General features: G+C 50.9%; 1 protein-coding gene across 2 annotated transcripts in view; it reads right to left on the bottom strand.

Moving 5' to 3' along the window:
- Positions 1–3,535: 3,535 nt before the first annotated feature.
- The window catches only part of USP7 (ubiquitin specific peptidase 7), a 56,733-nt gene continuing 40,695 nt past the window's right edge, over positions 3,536–19,573 (bottom strand). For both annotated transcript variants that reach the window (XM_079120465.1, XM_079120466.1), the window contains 21 exons: positions 19,023–19,105; positions 16,925–17,034; positions 15,437–15,593; positions 14,058–14,202; positions 13,354–13,484; positions 12,802–12,936; positions 12,254–12,355; positions 11,981–12,086; positions 11,036–11,128; positions 10,887–10,954; positions 10,005–10,105; positions 9,187–9,340; positions 8,505–8,572; positions 7,910–8,018; positions 7,738–7,815; positions 6,942–7,042; positions 6,051–6,150; positions 4,985–5,104; positions 4,779–4,850; positions 4,548–4,638; positions 3,536–4,136 (listed from right to left, as the gene is read on the bottom strand). In XM_079120465.1, the coding sequence (XP_078976591.1) occupies positions 4,030–4,136; positions 4,548–4,638; positions 4,779–4,850; positions 4,985–5,104; positions 6,051–6,150; positions 6,942–7,042; positions 7,738–7,815; positions 7,910–8,018; positions 8,505–8,572; positions 9,187–9,340; positions 10,005–10,105; positions 10,887–10,954; positions 11,036–11,128; positions 11,981–12,086; positions 12,254–12,355; positions 12,802–12,936; positions 13,354–13,484; positions 14,058–14,202; positions 15,437–15,593; positions 16,925–17,034; positions 19,023–19,105 (2,231 nt within the window). In that variant the 3' untranslated portion in view covers positions 3,536–4,029. The remainder of the gene's footprint in view (positions 4,137–4,547; positions 4,639–4,778; positions 4,851–4,984; positions 5,105–6,050; positions 6,151–6,941; positions 7,043–7,737; positions 7,816–7,909; positions 8,019–8,504; positions 8,573–9,186; positions 9,341–10,004; positions 10,106–10,886; positions 10,955–11,035; positions 11,129–11,980; positions 12,087–12,253; positions 12,356–12,801; positions 12,937–13,353; positions 13,485–14,057; positions 14,203–15,436; positions 15,594–16,924; positions 17,035–19,022; positions 19,106–19,573) is intronic.

Below are 19,573 nucleotides of genomic sequence, written 5' to 3' on the forward strand. Positions count from 1 at the left end.
TCGCGGCTCAGCCTGCACAATCCTCCCCAAGCCCCCTCTAGGCTGGCAGCCACAGCTCCAGCCCTAGATGCTGCTGTGGAGGAGGGTGGGGGGCAGGAGCCACGGTCTCTGCCTTTGCAGAGGTGCTGTGGCTCTCCTGGGCCTGCAGCTACGTGGCCTCCTGCTCCCCATCTTCTGAGGCTGGCCCAGGGCCTCTGCACTCAGGGCCCAGCAGGCCAGTGCTCAGCCCCGGCAGATGAGCTTGGCGCAGTGGGGACGGGACAGGGGAGGTGGGCGTCTTATTGGGTCTGACCACCTGCTCTGCCCTGGGCAAGTACCAAGCTACCACCAGGCCCAGATTCTGGTCCACTGAACGGAACTCAAGGCCACGGTGCAGTGCTCGGAGTGCTGGCTGTCACAGGGCTGTCCCCAGTCACCCCACCCCCAGCTTGGCCCAAGTCAAGAGGGGGCCCTGCCCTTTATCACAGGAGGACAGGCGGTGTGGCAGGCAGGGCTCCATCAGCAGCTGCCAGGCCTTGCTGGCAGCAGGGCAGAGGCACGCCCTGTGGTTCCCACCTGCACCAGGCAGGGAGCAGCCCCAGGCCGAGACTGCCCTGGGCAGGAGCAGAACCCCCTCCCCTCCCCCACTCGCCTAGAGTCAGCTCTGCAGAAATGGGCTCGAGCCGAGGGGCACCCACTCCACACTGGCAGCAAGGCCAGGCAGGATCGGCCTGCCCGATGGGGCTGGCGTCGTGGTCTGCACCATCCCCAAGGTGAGGCAGTGGCCAGCACCGTGTTACCCTCAGCCACGGGGGACTGAAGACACAACAGGCATCCCGCTTCCTCAGCGAGCTAAACCAGGTGTCCAGTGTGGAAAGGCCGCATGTGGCCAAGGGGCTACTGCCCTGAACAGAGGGGACGTGGCCTTCCGCACAGCAGCAGGTTCAGGGGGACAGTGCTGGGCCAGGGAAACAAGGGCCAGGCTGGCAGCCCTTGCCACATAACGGCCACACAAAACCCTGGGGACAGTCCTAATTCAATAGTACTTGAAATTTGTCTACAAATGCGCTCCCCAGGGGCAAGGCCTGGCTCTGTGGTCGTTCTGATCCACCCTGTACCCCACTGGGGACCTACCTTCTAGTTAGACTGTGGCAGCAATCTCACTTCAAACTTTCTCCATCCAAGAAGAGTTGTTTGATTTTGTACTGGGGACCTGATCCAGGGTCACTGTACCACTGAGCTACATTCTTGGTCTTTTAAGACAGGGTCTGGCTAAGTTGCCAAGGCTGACCTCAAACCTGCAATCCTCCTGCCTCTGCCTCTCAAGTCACTGGTATTCCTGAGACGGGTCCCCTGCCCTGGAACCCCCATCACAATAAGCATGTCACACTGGGACACAGCCTTACCCACTCTTCAAGCAGCACCACGCCTAAATGCTTTCCCACCAGGACAGAGGCAACAGACGTCACCTGGCCCACAGGTGACAGTAGAGGTGACAGTATTTACTACCTGGCATTCATGGCTAGTTCAACAACACTGGCTTTAAAGCCATAAGCCAAATCACATTTAAAAAACCTCTGCAAGTCTCACTTCGGCAACTCATTAAAGTAGCTGCCACCTCTTGCACCCCCAGCTGAAGGTGGCTTCAAGTCCGAGGGCTGAGCTCAGCCCTCGCAGATCTTCATCCAGCCCAGACGCCACAGAACGTCAGCCTGAGCAGCTGTCCGGGGGAGGTGACTGAGCCCGTGAACGCTCAGGCAGGCTCCAACACAGCAGGTGGTCCTAGACTCACTTGCTTTCCCACTTGGCCACCAGACCCACACTGGAGCCTGCCTCTGCAGGTCCTCACCACGCTCCAGTGTCCCACCTCCACGTGTTAGACTTTTTTGGTCCTTTGATGTCCTTGCACGTTTACACATTTATTGAAACAGCAGTACCTGTGAGCAGCCCTGGACACACATGCCCCTCTCCTTGCTGGCTCTCAGTCCCCAAGACAGTCAGCTCAAAGTTCTTAAAGGTCAGCAGTTCCTGCCAAGGAACACCTATCTCCAAGATGGCCGCAGGGACCTGCCTTAATGCTGCCAGGGGAAGCCCCTGCATATACAGACCTGCTGGTAGAAATGAGGCCCACCACCTCCACACCCTCTATGTGCAAAAAGGAGCCATCCCAGCAGGATGCTTCTGCATACAAGCCACATGGAAAGGGCCCTTGTGCCCACAGAGCCTGCCAGGACACCCACACGTCCTCAGGAGACTCAGGTGAGCCAACCGGAAGGCAGCTTGTTTTCTTCCCTTCAATTTTAAAATCTGCACTTCTGCCTCCCCCAAAAGCATTGTACAGACTCAAGCTCCTGATACAACTGGGAAGATGCAACCGTAAGGCAGCTCAGGACGCTCAGCCGCCGGGTAGCTCTGCAGGTTAACCTCACTTTCCTAAAGCTCCCAGTGGCTCCTAAGGCAGAACCTCAGTGTCTGCAGAGGAGAGCTGGCCAGGGGATGGGCCAGGTTCTCTGAGGGGCCCCCAGGCCGGATGGCAAGGCAGCGTGAGCAAAGTCCTCCAGAGACCAGGCAACACCCAGCTGGGGACCCCGGGCGCGGGGCCCTCCCCACCGACCTGGCCTGCACTCCCGTGCCCCACCTCTCCGCCCCGGCAGTGTCTCCAGCCATCTCATCTGTATGTCGCCCGCCTGGGAAAACCTTTTATTTCTTAAGCTCGAATGTGACCAGTTAGCAGCAAATCTCCCCTCCCCACAGCCCCCTAAAATCAGGGGAAAACACCTCAGTGAAGTCAGGACCAGGGGAAGGGCTTCCCAAGCCAGCAGCAGGGAGAGTAGGAAACCCTCCACTTCCACGTCACTCACTGAATTATAATTTTTATAGAAAATTTTATTCAACATACAACATTTTCCAGCAAAAAGGCAATATACAGGAGTTGGTGTACACTGCTGCTACAGGACAGACTGGGTTCCGGAAGGAGGGAGTGAGTGTGATCTGCTGATTCTATTTTACTGCACTCAAAACTAGACACGCAGCTGGCGTTAGCTCCAAAATAAAAGGAAACGAGGCGGGGGCAGAAATAAACCACACAGTGAGTACGACACGGGTGACAGCCACTGCAGACGCACCCGGCAGAAAGTGACCTCTCCCGTGGCAAATCGTACACGTCCATTCGTTAAATATACAATTTCATTTTTCCTCTTTATTTCACCCTTTTTACAAAGCCAACAGCTTACGAACCACCAGCGAGCATGCCTCTTGCTGAAAGGCTCTCCTTGTCCCTCCGTCTGCCCGTTTCCGTGGGATGCTATTTACGATTCTTCCCCCTGCTCTTGTGAGCTGTTGAGATCATCAAGTGTGCTGAGAGGCAGCAGAGCAAACCTTGACTGTATCGAACAACTTTCAACGTGATAAGAAGACCCCAACGCCTGTCAGGACTGCATTCAGTGCACCCCTGCATGTGGGCTGCACGGGACTGGCTGGCAGAGGTGGCGAGCTTATGACAAGACCCAGGCAGCTGGAGGAGAGGAACCCCAGGAAGGGCCGACAATGCACACAGTGGAGGAAAGAGCGCTATTTATTAGGTTGTGAGTTTCTCTGTTTTGCCTTTACAGATGCACAAAAGGTCACTGGAAGTGTGACTGAAGGAGCAAGTCGGAAGGGCCTGCACAGACTGCCCAGCCGCAGGCTGGGGGTGGGACCCCAGGCGGCAGCCAGGTGCCATGCTGCCCAGACAGCCTAGAGACCCTCTGCCAGTGGCCCACATCCTCGGAACCCCTTCTCCCCATCACGCTAACAGTTCCTTGCGTTGTGGTTACCATAAAATAACTCTCATTGGCATCCAAGCTTTATAAAAACACCTTCATTTTGCTCAAAAAGGGCAGTCAATAGATACAGAGAAGCCAAACTGAACAGCCTCAACAAAATAAAATTAACATCAGCAGCAAATCCTCTTGCTGGAGACTTCGGCTAGAGTACACGTGTACCAAAGTCCTGCGGCTGTTAAAGGGCACACACCCACGCTGTCCCGCCGTGACCACACTGGTGAGGAAGTCAGTTATGGATTTTAATGGCCTTTTCAAGGTAAGTGTAGCGACTCCTCTTTGGGGCTTTGTTGAAGTGGTCGAGCCCTAGCCAAGGTCGAGGGTGAGACATGTTACCTGGTGGGAAGAGAGAACACGTGAGCCCCAGAGCAAGCTCAGAGCCCCTGGCTGGCCAACATGGACCTCCAAACCCACACATGCCATCGGCCCCATGGCTGGCATGCGGGTCTCCCTGAAGCCAGGACTCTGAGCGGCCTGCTTGCCCCGACAAGGGCGCTCCCACTTGGAGACCGTGAGGCAGGCTCCCCAACACCTTGCCCCTGGGTCCTCAGCCTGCACTCAGCCTGTGTGAAGGGCTTCGATCCTTAAAAGAATCCAGCGGCCACAGGCTGCCATTCCCTGCTTCAGAGGCCTGGGTGTGGAAAGGGGAGAGCCGCCCAGATCCCAGGGCTGCCCACCTCCCGCCGGGGCTGCTGCTCGAGGTGTGCACCCTTCCTTAGTGAAGCTCTCCAGGGAGAGGGCTCTTACCAGGCTGTGGCTCAAAGTCTTTCAAATTTACTTCATACTCGTCTTCATTAATGTATTGGTGTCGGCCCATCATTACAATTGCAAATTTAAACTAGAAGACAAAAACCAAGACTCCTCCATTATTTGTGTACATTGGCAAGACTCCTATCTCTGCCATTACTGGCTAGGCTGCTTCACTGGTCAGGGCTGGAGCAGGCAGCCCCTGCGCTCTCGCCAGGGCCTGGAGCGCACCTTTTCAAACTCCTTTTCCTGGACGTCCAGCAGGCTCTGGATCCGCTTCATGACTTCTCGGAAGCGCTCGCCCTGGGAAGGCAAAGGACCGGGTGCTTGCACGCTCACTCCCACTGTCCCTGTACCACACTGCGGCCACCAGAGCAGGAGCCCAGACTAACACTTGTTCAAAAGCTTCCAGTTTTTTGACCTTTCAAAACTCTTACCTGGTGTATCCTCAGCAAAAATGGAATTCCAAATGTCCCAAACACTTCTTTGTGGAAATGGGCCACTGTGATCAGCATCTCGTTTTCCTTATCTATGTCTACCTGGTCCAAAGGTATCTCCTGGGGACACATTTCAAACACAGAAAGTCCTAAGTGTAGCCACCGCAGACAGATGTTACGTTTAAATTCTAACCCTAACGTGGCACTCTGCCAAGCAGGCAAGCGCCCAAGCCAGTGGGTCCAAGGCCTGGCCCTCTCCTTGGCACCTCTAGGAGTTGACAGGACCACTCAGGGTAGGGCCACATGGAGCGCTCATGTGTGCCCTGGGAGGGGACCACAGACCCTGGTCTTCTCTCTCATTCCTCTACCATGAACTCCCTGCCACAGATCCCAGAACAGGGACCAGCTCATCACAGATGGAAACCTCCAAGGCTGTGAGTCCTAATAAACCCTTCCACTTTTTAAGGTACGCATATCAGGTATTTTGTTGAAGTAATGGAAAACTAAGAGAACCATATTTTTGCCAAAATACAATAAACCTAGCTACCTAATGAGAGTTCAGAGTTAGACACCAAACCATGCCGCATTCTGGTTACCACAGAAACATCACAGTTTTCAACTCGCAGGAACCCAACACTTTGTCCAGATGTGCTTGGGGTCCACACTGAACTTTGTTTCTAAGGACAAGCCCTCTGTGCTCCTACTCCTGAGGCCCCAGAGTGCCACACAGAGATGAGGCAGAACGGTGGGTCCAGGGGGACACGGGGAGCCAGCGCTTAGTGGGGACAGTGTTTCAGCTGGGGAAGATGGAAAAGTCCTGGAGACGGACGGTGACGAAGAACCCCAGAACTGAACACTCAGAAATGAGGAGCATGTGAACTGTGCTGTGTGTGCTCACGGTGAAATATCGCCGAGGCCCACAGTGTTTCTGAAGAACAAACGCAACCTCAGAGCACATGGACCAGCCAAGGTCCCCACTGTGTCACTCACTGTGACAGTCACACACCGCAGACGCCCGGCCCGCCCCAGGTCCACACACACACTGCTGCCAAAAGGGGACAGGTACCTCTATTCGAAATGTTCGACTTGTTGCAGGAGATAAACATTCTAATAATTCATCTTCTTGATGCACACCAATAATTTTGTAGCTTACAATTTCTAGCAGCCTGAAAGAAGAAAAAAACGGCAAATAAATGTGTGGGTATAAATGCGTGCACATGTGTATTTACTCATGTCTAAAAACAAAGCCAATTGTGAAAACAAGCAAATCCCTGTTTAGAAAGAAACCACATCCATGAAGCTACGGGAACCTAGCTTATTTATGTATTTATTTATTTTTTAAATAAAACACTGTAAATGTCAGAAGCAGTGCCCATGGGGGGTGAAGGGGGTGAAGGAGGTGGTCGAGTCCAGTCAATAATCAGCTGGAGCTAGTGCAAGTGGCCACACCTGGGCCCAGAGATGCAGGCTGAACAGGTTACCTAGAATCAAGTCAACCTTTCCCACAAGGAACTCTAGATACTTCCTCACTGACTCTTTAGACAGAAACCGTCTCTTCATTTATTAAATTTACAAAAGAAAACACTTTGGGAAATGAACAGCTCCAGAGGTCCATTTGTCCTTCAAGCTGAACAGAGGCAAAGTGGCCAGAGCGCTGGCTGCAAACACAGGTCCCTCTTCAGCCGCAGCAACCCTCCTACGCATCTGAGGCTGAATCTCAAATACAACCAGGAGCCGCCTTTCCCCGTGGCAGTTGCTCTTTCAACTCAAACCAGACCCTTCCTTTATGTGGCTTTTCCACCTGATCTCACCTTCAACTACAGCTCATTAAGGTCGGGAAACGAGGAGGGGGACGGCTTGATGAAATCCTTCCAGACCTCCGCACAGCCCCGGCCTCAGCACGTGGCGGGTGGGCTCCGAGGGCCGCCCCTCGCCTCCCCTCACGGGGCCCGCTCACCTGAGCCTCCCTGACGCCTTCTGGCCGAGCTCCACGGCCTTCTTACATTCCTCCAGCAGGTCCCGGACGCAGCCGTGCTTGTCTGGATATAGTGTGATTTCCTATGTGACCAGGAGGTGACAATGGCATCAGACACAGACTTCTGCTATAGCAAACATGGGGAGACGCCCCTGGCACAGTTGCTCGAGTCCCGGGGGCCGACCCTGTCCTCTAAACCCCGCCCCAGTGGCCCCTTGCTTGTGAAACCAGTCCTGGTGGGACCATCTGCCCAAACCTGGGATCAAGCCAATACTGACAGGAGGTCAGGAAATGCCACCTCGGTGCAAGAAGCTTGCCTTTCCAGCCCCACAGCAGGCGGCCCTGGGAAGGGCCTGAAAGCCCTCCCAAACAGCACGGAGAGAGGACCACGGTCCAGAGAAGACTCCCGGCTGACACTGTGGCTCCGGCCACATCAGTTCTCCATGGGCCAGTACTTGGCTCTCCACCCCTGACACTGGTGGAGCTGGAAAGGCGAAAGCTGGCGACCCAGCAGGGACACACTCCGCAGACCGCGCAGGCTTGAGGTGCCGCGGGCACTGCCTCACCAGGTGCGCAGCCCGTCCCCTGGTGAGAGAGGACCACCAGGGGGCCCATCAACCCAGCACCTCCACGCAGCCGACAGGCCTCCGCAGACTGGCACCAAGGCCAGGGGCGCTGAGAGAATGTGTTCCTTCAGGTTCCAGTTCTCAAGATCCAGGGACAGATAACAGGCAAATGAGAATGAAAACAAAGATTCATAGCAGTAGGAAAAACCCACCTCTTCCCTAAATTGGCTGTTTAACCATATACACTTAAAACTTCGCCTGTTCTCGAAGTCTGTGATTTTCATCTTAAGCTATTAAGAAAAGAGAGATTCATTTTAGATAGGCTTCCACAAGAGCCCACACCTTCTCTTTATCACCCAGAGTTACATTAATATGGACTCGTACCTGCTGATAGTAAAGTTTCTTAGGTTGTCTAGGCTTGAAGAACTGTAGAAGATCTCTTAAAGTACCTTCATAATTATGTCTAAGAGGATTACCTGGGCCATCCCTATAACTACACAAGAAAACAGCATATAAATAAATGACTTGTTTATTGGCCTAAAACACAAATCCTGAGTGAGCACAGCAGCAAGCCACTGGCCTCACACCTAGACATGAGAGTTGGGCCTGGCTCAAGGTTCAACTCAATACTCCCATTTCCTGGATCTAACTCCCTCTTGCTGTCACACTCAAATGCAGTCCTCAAAGGTGCCAACAACCGAAGGCTGGCCACATGATCCCTGAACCCATCTGGACACAGGGAGCTACACCAATGGTGTATATGAAACAAGTCTGGCTTTTGATAAAACTGTCAATGACTTTGATAACCCAGAGTAACATGGTCGAGACGTGACTTGTGGAGAGTCTAGGTCTCAGGCTAAACTAGAAATGGCATGTCCGGTACAGTGGCTAACAATTAGTACACTAGCTCAAGAAGCTCCCATGAGCCCTGGGAAGCGCGTGGTGGAGAGTAACTCGCCGATCTACAAGCGTGGCTTACCCTTGAGACTTGAAGAACTGGAGCAGCATGGGGTCCGTGTTGAGCCTCTGTGCGACCGTTTTTGCAACCTGAAGACAGAAGGCGGGCTCGTGTTTTAGCACAGAACTGACTTGGCTCCTGAACCTCCTATTTGGTTGAGTTACAGAAGCGTTATGATATGAGCAGCCTGAATCTGTCACCTGGACACTGACACTGAGCAGGACGGTCTCCCAAGGGGTCTCGCTGTTCAACTGTACACATTTTATGAGGTGTGGTGTCACAGTTCTATACACACATGCAACAGCACGGGCGGGGGCAGGACCCCAGTTTCTCTCAAGCGCGATCACTTCTGTGTCGTGGGGCTCTTCCCTCTCTTACCCCACGGTTCTCACTTTTAGTGGTAACAGCCATGACCATTTTCTCATGATTATTTTAGTTGTAAACACTTGCTGAATTATAATCAAGACAAAGGGGCTGCTGCTACTTATCTCTTAAAACAAAATTATGCCAGAGAAGCTTTCCCGGGATGGACACCAAGAGACAGTGGTGGACGAGGAAAGCACAGGCCCAGCTCATAGGAGCAGCCTCCCGTGTCCAACGCCAACTACTCCCGAGACACAGTCAGACAGCTTCCTCAACAGATGTTTGAAAATTAAGCAGGTCTTTCTGGTGTGGTGTCTGGTGAAGAGTAGCTTTCTGATACCTGAAAATAGTTCATTCTGTTGGACAAAGTGACCACAAAGCCAGGGTCGTTAGGGATCGTCTTGTCGCAGAAGATGACGTCGACACGGTGGTAGAGGTCTCTGAAGTACTCTTTTGCAGTGGGTAATTCACTGTTATCATTTTCAGGGTCGTCCCTGGGGAAAGAAATGTGGGAACTGAGCAGAGGTCCATGCAGTGCGACTGGGGATAGGGCCTCCCTCATGTGCTGAGCATCAGCCACGCCCTCAGGCCTTCCAGTAGTCTACCTGGCTACCTTTCACCAGGTGCAGCAGGAATGGCAGCTTACACAGGGAAGGGTAGCCTGAGTAGAGTATGCAGCTCAGTCAGCTTTGTTTTCTCAAGACCATAACAAAAACCACACGCCCAGCACCAGGCAGAGTCCCACCTGATCAGGAGTTGAGACTCGGTAGCTTTTGTTTGATGTGAGACTGCTCCTGACATTAAGTATTGCAAACCACTGATCTGTGAGTTTGCTGCAGATGGGTTTGAATGAGTTACCTGAGTGGGTACATCCAAGGAATTTTGACTTCCAATGTGTTGAGGGAAGGAGAACAACTCTTCCTGTTAACAGTTATCAACTCACCACACATTTTTAGGAAACAAAAGAGCTTTGAATGATGGCAATGTTCACTGCCCCTAGTTCCAAAACCCAGAGGTGGCCAGCTACTGCCAATACTCAGATACTTGCAGTGAGTCAGGGCTCAGGTCTAGATGCAAACATGCCCTGGTTCTGGGACTGGCCAGACTGCAGCTCCTGAGGCTGGTACAAAGGGATGGAAACTGCCGAGCAGTACGTACTTCTGAAACACTATGATGTCACCATCCATCAGTTCATCAAGGGCTTTATCAAGAGACACATCATAGTCTTGAATTCTCTCTGTTAAATTCGGTTTAACTTCCTGTAGTAAAAGATATAAAATAGTTACATTACAAAATTTGTCTGCACATAATATAAATATTTTCTCCATACCCAATTCTATTCACCTTTAAAACAAAAAGACATGACATCTCCCTATGTTGCCCAGGCAGGCCCTAACCTCCTGGGTTTCTCCTAAGGAGCTGGGACTGTAGGCATGCACCACTGCACCCAGCTCACCACACTTTTCTAAGTTGAAATGACAACCAGAGCCAGGTACAGTGGTGCCTGCCTGTAATCCCAGAGGCTCAGGCAGATTGCAAGTTCAAGACCAACCTTATCAGCAAGACTCTGTCTCAAAATAAAACATAAGAAAATGGGGATGTGACTCGGTGACTCAGGGATCCTGGGGTTCAATTCCCCATACAAAAAACAAAGAAAGAAAAAAAAAAATGTTAATGGGAAAAACAAACCTATAGGTACCTAATAATCACTGATTCTATAGTTAAATCTCATGAATCTACAAGTGTGTAATTTTTGGGCTGGGGTTGTGGCTCAGTGGCAGAGTGCTCACTTAACACACAGGAGGTCCTGGGTTCCATCCTCAGTACCGCAAAAAAATAAAATAAAGGTATTGTGTCCTCTACAACTTAAAAAAGATAAATAAATAAAAAATAAAGTATGTGATTCTCAACTCAAGACCACCAGAGGCCCTGAGTTAACACTGAACCTTTAAAGAAGCAGCTAAGGGCTAGCAAAACAAACACCTGCCACCCAATTCACTGACGATATATATGCTGAATATGAAAAAGAACCATCCAAACCTCATAGAGGATAAGGCTAGTATCTTGGGCAAATCCTGCTCTGTCACACATAACCGGGAGCAAGTCACCTGGGAGAGAGGAAAGGCTTTAAGTCACAGTCCAGATACACCCAGCAGATCTACTCAGCAGGCAGACGCAGCAGGACTTACGTATTTTACAGGATATGGGTGTGTAGATGTGCCCACAGTAATTCAAGCTCCGTGTCTTAGGATCATACATCTTCAAAAATAACATTACATCATCTACAAGGTTGATGAATACGTTGTTAGAATCTTCACACTCATTATATTGTTGACCCAAAAAAGGGGGTGGGAGGGGAGGAACGGGGACTGACAGCGAGCTTAGGTCAGGACAATGGAAATGATAGCTTAATGTCCCCCTAAAAGTTAGTGTCAAGAAGCTGCTGATCCTTTGAGAGCAGAGGAAGGTTCCAGATATCAAACCCAGAACTATCCACCCAAGGCAGTAAAGATAGTATTAAAGATGGCAAACTCAAAATCCCAATTCTGATGGGTGAAGTTCAATGGCAGACCATGTGCCTACAACATGAGAGGCCCTGAGAAAAATCCCCAGGAAGAAAAAATAAAAACAAATCCCAGCACTGGTTTGCTGGGAATGTGTGTCAGTCACACATTCTACCTGAAGTGAATCCTCAAGCAATCAAAACCTAACCCTTTACTGCAAGGGTCAGCTTCCCTGTCGGGCTCACCTGAAGATGCCCACCTATCTACGGACATACTCTGTGGTTCCTTCTACATGCCAACGACACACCAGATGGCCCAGAGAACAAGACCTTTATTACCTGGCCCTGATCGACATCTGTGACCCCTGCCAGAGATGAGCATGCCTCAGGAGGGCAGAGCAGGCACAGGGCAGGCACAGGGCAGGCACAGGGCAGAGCACCTGCACGGCTGCTGCCTGCTCCCCACCTCCCGGGACACTCAAGAGCCACAACAGCGTCCTGTGGCTGCCAAAAGCCTTGAGCGCAGACTCAGCGCGCAACTGTGGCACTGATCAATGGGACAGGGTGTTCAGCAGTCCAGGCCATCAACTCTCCTGCACTGTGTGCAGCCTGGCATAGTGTGGGCACTTACGATCTTTATCAAACTTGGGCAATGTTGCTCCACTAGCAGCCAGCTCAGGGTCCACTGTTTCCAGGAATATTGTCCAAGGGTTCTCATTATCACTCAGTTCAATCATCTATTTCCAAAAGAGATGCTGATTTTAGAAGTTTTAATGGCTTAGGTGACAGAGTGAAAACTACACGGTGAGCACCGCAGAACACACCCAGTGCTTCAACTGGACCAAGAGAACGCGGTGCGCCGACCGCAGGCCACACCAGACACCCTAGTACCAACGATATTTACTGTTTTATTGCCGTCTGCTTCATTATCTAACATTGCTGGTCGTTTTGTTCCATTACTCCTTGCTTGCATGGGCCATAATCGAATTTGATCTTGTGGAAATCCCTAGGGAAAATAAATAATAAAAATAAATTTAAAAAAAACAAGCAAGCACACACCTTTCAATTCTATACCAACTTAATGCTTTTTATTAAAAGGGGGAAAACCCCTAATTACAACCCTTTCCCCATCTGAGCTGGACAGGCTCACCAGCACTGCAGGGCCCAAGGCCCATGGTACCAAGAGCTGCCACAGGGGGGTGAGGAGTGGCCAGGAACACTGGCCACGCCGGGAAGGCCATGGCAGGAAGCGCGTGAGGGCAGAGGCAGGTTCTGCAATGCCATGGGATTCCCGGCACGGAGCCAAGGGCTAAGCATCTCCCTCCCTGCTCCTCCTAAGCATCTCCCTCCCTGCTCCTCGGCAGAAGCAGGGCCCAGGCCACTCCCTCGCACCCACAGGCAGCCAATCTTTGCAAAGGGGCGGAGCGGCGTGCCAGGAGGGCCGCGACGCACCATAGTCTGGGAGAGGCTCTGGACAAACTCGGCCAAGGAGGAGTTCTTCAGAACCTTGAACACAGTGTACTTCACTTTCTCTTCATCGTACATGTCGTTTCCCTGGTGGCCACAGAACTGGTCCTCTGCGACTATCTGAAAACATGTACACAGAACAGTGACAAGCAGCAGATACCTTGCAGAACACAAGCACCCCTAGGCCTGAAGGAGCTTCTTTGGGAGATGGGGAGCAGAGAGCTGCCGACAGCAAGAGCTGCCGGCAGCTGCCCCTTGCCCAAGCACCTGCGTGTGGGCCCTGCAGCTCTGCCTCCCCCCAGAGGGCCTCAGCACTCAGACACGCTGGCACCTCTGCCTGTGGCTTTCGTCACTGCTCACGCCCAAGCCCTTCCTCCTCGACTGGACAGCCCTCCAGTCCCTCAGTGCTGACCACCAGCTGGCCCAGAAAGGCCAGATGGGAAAAGGGATCCAGATGCTGCTGACACAGTTCAGGACAGACCACCGCCGTCAGTTCAAGGTCCCAGAGGCCAAATGCAGGTGACCGCAGAGGCTGACCTGCACTTGCATGTAGAGATGGGCTTCCTGGCGCTCCTTCCGCTTCTGAGCCTCAATCCTTTTCTCTTCTTGTAATCGTTCCACCAACTGCTGAGGAATATCATGGTCTGTGACAGCTTGTAAAACTTCACCTGCAGGACGAACACATCCTCCTTCACCTTGGTGTCAAGTCCCCTTTCTCCTCCTTACAAGGTCCTGATTTTACGTGGTCGCTAATAAATAATCTATGAAAGTGATATCACTGCTGGGCACCGTGGGCCATGCCTGTGATCCCAGCAACACCAGTCTGCCCGCCGCAGGAGGATCTCCAGTTCAATGCCAGCCTCATCAACTGAGGCCCTAAGCAACTTAGCAAGATCCTGTCTCGAAGAAAAAAAAAATGGGGATTTGGGGTGGGGGCTGGGAATGTGGTTCATTGTTTAAGCACCTCTGGCTTCAATTCCTGGCACCAAAATAAATAAAATGAAACAAAGTGAAATTATCTGGTACCACAGTCCACTTTGCAAGCCCCAGGCCCATCCAACTTGCTTCTGGATGGTCTGAGTAAGCAGAAAACATGTTTGGAGCACGGCTTAGGCCACTGCACATCATTGCATTTTAAATGTGCTTTGTTGGCATAAAATATCAAGGCAGTGGGGGTGCTCATGGCACGACCACAGGGGTTCACTGTGGCAAAGAGCAGGACAAAGGCCAGCTGCACTCACTCAGCTTTGACTCCCTGATATAGACCAGCATGTACGCGTTAGTGCAGTGTCGGACAGAGAGGTCATCGTCGTGACCCCCGTAGTTGTGCTCGATGGCTTCCTCTTTAGTACACCTCGACACCACGTCGTCGTCGAATTTACACCACTGGAAGGAAAGCAGACAGGCATCAGCAAAGACAAAGAGCCAGGACCAGCACCCGGCGTGGAAGGCCGTGTGGCCACCAGCATACAGACTGATGACCCGCCAGGCCAGGCCAGGCCAGGCAGGGCCTCTGCCTTGCCGCCATACAACAGTGGTGCTCCCACCTTCCTCCTCAACATTCTGTGGGGAGGCTGACACTTCACCAAGCCCAATTCCCACGTCGGCTCGGGACAGATGCTAACAAATCTGGAGTAATTACAAAGCCATATGAAACACACCTGATTCAGCTAGTTAACACTTGGTGCTATCGTTATATATTTCAATGGGATATTTTATATTGTCCTCTGATACACTGCAACAAATTCATGACTTAAAAACAAGAAAAAAGGCAGGTGCGATGGCACACACCTAAAATCCCGGTGGCTAGGGAGGCTGAGGCAGGAGGATTGTGAGGTCAAAGCCAGCCTCAGCAACTTAGTGAGGCTTTAAGCAACTTATCAAGACCATGTCCCTAAATAATATACAAAAAAAGGGGTGGGGATATGGCTCAGTGGTTGAGTACCCCTGGGTTCAAGCCTGGGTACCAAAAAACAAAAACAAAAACAAAAAAAAAAAAAACAAAAAAAACAAAAAGAAAAAAGAAAGAAAAAAAGAAAAAGAAAAAAGCCAGCATAGCTGCACATGATAGTTATCTTCCAATTTCTTGCCTCCAATGGAGCCACTTCCAATAGCCCAAGGACAGGAGAGGATCCACCCTGTTTCACTACTTGTTGGCCCTGTGGTCTTGGATGACGATTCTGAAACCCTCATTTGCCAAATGCTAACAGACCCTTCTGCCCTCCTGAATTAGGAATGAGAGGATAAGACCCATGTCACAGGTGACTGGGGAGGACAAGGGGCTCCCAAATAATACACAAGCTACCTAGCTGCTCCCACTTAGGTCGCCTCAGGTTGTGTTCTGCCGGTGTTCATGAGCAGAACTGAAGTGCCTCTTAGACACAGAGGGTTCTGGACAGCCCAATAGTCGTTACTAACAAACCAGCACGATCTCTAATCTACCATTTACCTCTACGTACTGGCAAATAAAGGGAAAGGAAAACAGCACTTTTCAGCCACAGAAATGTACGTCAAAGGCAGGGAAGGCCTCCTTGACGGACACGGTCAAGACGCAGACGGGAAGGGCGCAGGGGGGGCACTCAGCTGCTGGCATGGCATCACCCTGAGCCCCAGCACTTACTTTGCCATCCCCTTTGGGGTTTAGATAAACCACGTAATGTCCACCATGATTATCTCCACTGTGAACCAGGACTGCATGAAGAATATAATTTGCAGGGTCTTTAGGATCCGTTTTTTGCAGAAACTCATCAAGAGGTAATTGTTCCGGAAACTCAAATCTGTTAAAAAATAGTGTTTTTTTTTTTTTTTTTTTTTTTTAAAGATCTTCAACATTCATTTACACACAAAATACCACATCTTTTGTCTTTATGTATTTTATTAGGCTTCTAATTTAATGTTCATCTTTAATGAGAAATTATGAATTTGTTGGGAAGGCACTTTGAAGTACTTCTGAGACAGTTTCCACTAATTAGAAAATCTGCTCATTATTCGTGTCAATATAAGGTTGTGTCTAGATTTGGAGAAAAATGCCTGCAAAGCACTGGAATACCCAGCAGGTTCAAATTCAAGGGCTCAACACAGCAGTCTTGTGATAATCACACTGAACTTTCTAGGGTGTGAGTAATCCTAAGGCATCATCATTCAAGCCCCAAGGTCCAAGACTCGGACTATTGAGGATGCATGCCACCTGAGAGATGGGGAGACGCTGCGGCTGGGTGCAAAGACCAGAGAAGACCCCTTTGCCCACTGGCTGCTGCGGACATCTTTGTTCGACTCAGCTCTACGTTATTGGCTTCATAGTATTTGATTCAGCCGGTCAAATCTCATCACCAGCAGTGACAAAGTACAGCAAGGGTGCAGGGAGCCCAGGGGCTCCAGCCCCACCATGGGAAAGTGGCAGCCCCATGGTGGCAAGTGCCAAGTTCCTAATGATGCCGGAAATGTGGACATTTATGTGAAATCCCAGTTCTTAAAACACGGGAAACTAACCTAATAAAAACTAGATGGGGACAGAATAAGACACCAGCAGGCTGGAGCTGACGGGCAGCTCTCCTTATGCATGCCAAAGCAGGGCAAGCAAGTGAGGGCAGAGCCTGGTGGGATGAGGGGTCTGCTCACTGTCCCCTCAAGCCTGAAAGGTGACTGATCATCCACCAGCCTGTACAGAGCTGGTGCTCAGACCAACCAGGATAAGAATATACTGCCCTATAGCAAACCCAGGGGTGTGCATTAGCACTCTTGCATGTGATATCTTAATCTGGAAAATACACAAGCCTACTTTAGTATTCTTGAAAATTCTACCACATTCTAGAGGTTACCACTGAGATTACAAAATATTGACATCTATATTCTTGCAAAAATCTAATTTGTTAGAAAGGGTGGTGGGTGCAAACTCGATGAAACAAATAATTACCACCCTCACAGACTTCAACCTGCTACCACAGGGAACTGGGGTTAGGGAAGGCTCGCTTGAAAGCGAGCAACCAGCTGGAACCAGCAGCCATGGTCACTCCTGCCATTACAGCACTGGGGACCTGAGAGGAGAGGAGCAGAAGAATCCTAGATGAGCTGAACACAGCCTACGCAGCACCTCCACCCTCGTGATTACCTGTCATTGATCTTGATATTCTGGTCCGTCTGAGGGTCATACATGAACCTCATCAGCTGTAGATGTAGGACTGGAGGCAATGTTAGGAATTTCACACCTTTCTCTGCTTCCTGAACATCAAGAAGAGATACAAACTTAGTTCATCACTGCTGTTTTTTCAGTACTGAGGGCTGAGACCAGGGGTGCTCTACCACTGAGCTATGTCTCCTGTCCGCTTTACTTTGTTATTTTGAGATAGGGTCTATGTTGCTGAGGCTGGATTTGAACTTGTGATCCTCCTGCCTCAGAGGAGGTGTCCTAAGTCACCAGGAGTACAGGTCAGCACCATGCCTGGCTCACCTTTACTATTTCCTGAAGCAGTGAAAGTTAATACTGTTTCAGCACAACTGAATGGGACAAAGCAAGGAAGTTTAGGTGCCCACTTAGGTGTCTTTATGTTTCTATTTAGATCTAGATCAAGTCTTTGCCATTTAAAATTATACCACACCACCAGCATCTGTGTGGGAGATTATGTCCTAAACGGATGTTTAGCAAAGGGATGTTTAGTAAGTCAAGTCATTTGCAGACACATTTAACAGTCATTAAACACTATGAAATAATACAGAGGGTCACAGGAAAACCAGTACTTGGCAATAGGAAGTGAAGGTTACAGCTGTGTCAGAACAGGTACGCAGTGGACGCCCTGATGAGCAGGCACAGACAGGCATGGCTGCCAGCTGGAAGGCCCACCAGCAAACGGCCTGCGCTCCCTGGATTCCTCACTAGGTCCTGGAAGAGCTCGGTCTCACTTCTCATCACCACCCCTCTCCCCAGTGACAGACTCTGTGCTACTGGACCCTCCCTCCCATGCAGCTCCAAATTCTACACAAGGTCTCTCCTAGAGGGACAAGTGACCCCTACACTCTAGGCCTCCATCTGTGGACAACCTTGGCGAATTCTCCTTTCCTCACCAAACGAAGGCCCTGAGAATTTCAGCCACTGTGAAGCCTTAACATGTGCCTGATTCAGAGGTATATTTCCAACGAAAGGCCAGAGTCTTGGAGGAAATAGGGGGAGCCTCAACAAGACAGACCTATTTGCCAACTTTCTTTAGTGTGCCTGAGAAAGCTTAGGAAGGCAGGGTTACCTCTGCAAAGAAAAATCCCAAATACCCAGGAACCACGAGACCATACTACAGAATGGCGCTGCGAGACAAAATAATTTTTCCCACCACTGTCCACCAAGGCGAAGACTACAAACAGAGACTGCTCACCTAGACGCCCGCACACCCAGGACAGAAGAGAGCAAGTCTTGTGAGCGAACCGACATATTTCCTAGCACACTGGATGACAAAGCTCTGATATCCGCAGAGACACCTACTGATCTCTAACCTGTGCCTCTCTGACCTAGCAGAGCAGTGGGCATACTACCCACTATAAAATAGTCCAGGTTAGGAGGCTGGAAAACCAGAACCTGGGCCACTGGATCGCTGGATCCAGCAGACTGCCCAGGCCCCATTATCAGACCACAAACTGACTGCCTGTTCACAAGGCTCACTGCTCTGCCAGACGTCCAGCGTCCCGGGCTAAGGTCCTGGAAGGCACTCCTTACCCTAGAGCTGTTGCCCTCAGAAAACTACCTGCATCAAAAATTAAAATAAAGCATGGGACTGGGGAGATAGCTCAGTTGGTAGAGTGCTCGCCTCACAAGCACAAGGCCCTGGGTTCGATCCCTAGCGCCCTAAATAAATAAGTAAGTAAATAAATAAAAATATATAAATAAAATAAAGCATGGATAACTGAAAGAAGGAACGACCTAAAGAAATTTCACACGTGACCCGGAAAACACGAAGGAAAGCTCCAGCAGAGAACACAATGGACGGAATACAGCTTCCTCCAACGCCGTGGCGACCTGCGACCCGCAGGATGGCTGCGACAGGGCTGCACTGTGTCTCCTGCTGCCTCCCACCCCGATCCCAACCCAACCCCCTCAACTCTGAGAAACACCTCCTTGGCTTCTAATCCGAGAAGCACACACAAAGCCATAGGTGCTTCCCACTGGTTGCTGAGCAGAGGGACATGGAGAGGTGGAGACAAGACACTAGTGGACACCACGTTACCTGCAGGCCGTGCTCCCCGGCATCATATTTGTTGTCACCGTCTAGTTGCTCTACTGCCACATAATCCACAAATGACTCAAATACTTTAAAGAGAGAGAGAAATAGGTCAACCCATGTGATCACTGAAACTTCATCTGCAGCAGAGCCAACCCAGTGCGATCATGGACATCGACGTGCCTGGGATGACTGGGAGAGGGACTGTAGTGAAAAACACCCTCTGCTGAAGACTGCTGAGCCTGTCCTGCCAGTTTCACTGGCTCAAAGGACACTGAGAGACTCCTCAAGGGGGGCTCAAGTGGCAGCATCGCAGAGTTAAGGTCTTGATTTTGATTTTGGTTGAAGCATTTCTATTACAGGTATGACAGGCTGCACAGGGTGGAGGGCGGGGACAATGGGTTGAGAAGCAGAAGGGCGCTATCTGAAGGCAGGGCTTGGCCGCTGGAGTCACACAGGACAGCAGGGGTCAATGGGATGCCCAACACTCACCTGTTAGAGAGGCTCACAGACAAACAGAAAAGGCAACAGGACCAGGCAAGAGAACATCAAAAGAG

The sequence above is a fragment of the Sciurus vulgaris genome (assembly GCF_902686455.1).
Source record: "Sciurus vulgaris genome assembly, chromosome: 18".
Classification (NCBI taxonomy): Eukaryota; Metazoa; Chordata; class Mammalia; order Rodentia; family Sciuridae; genus Sciurus; species Sciurus vulgaris.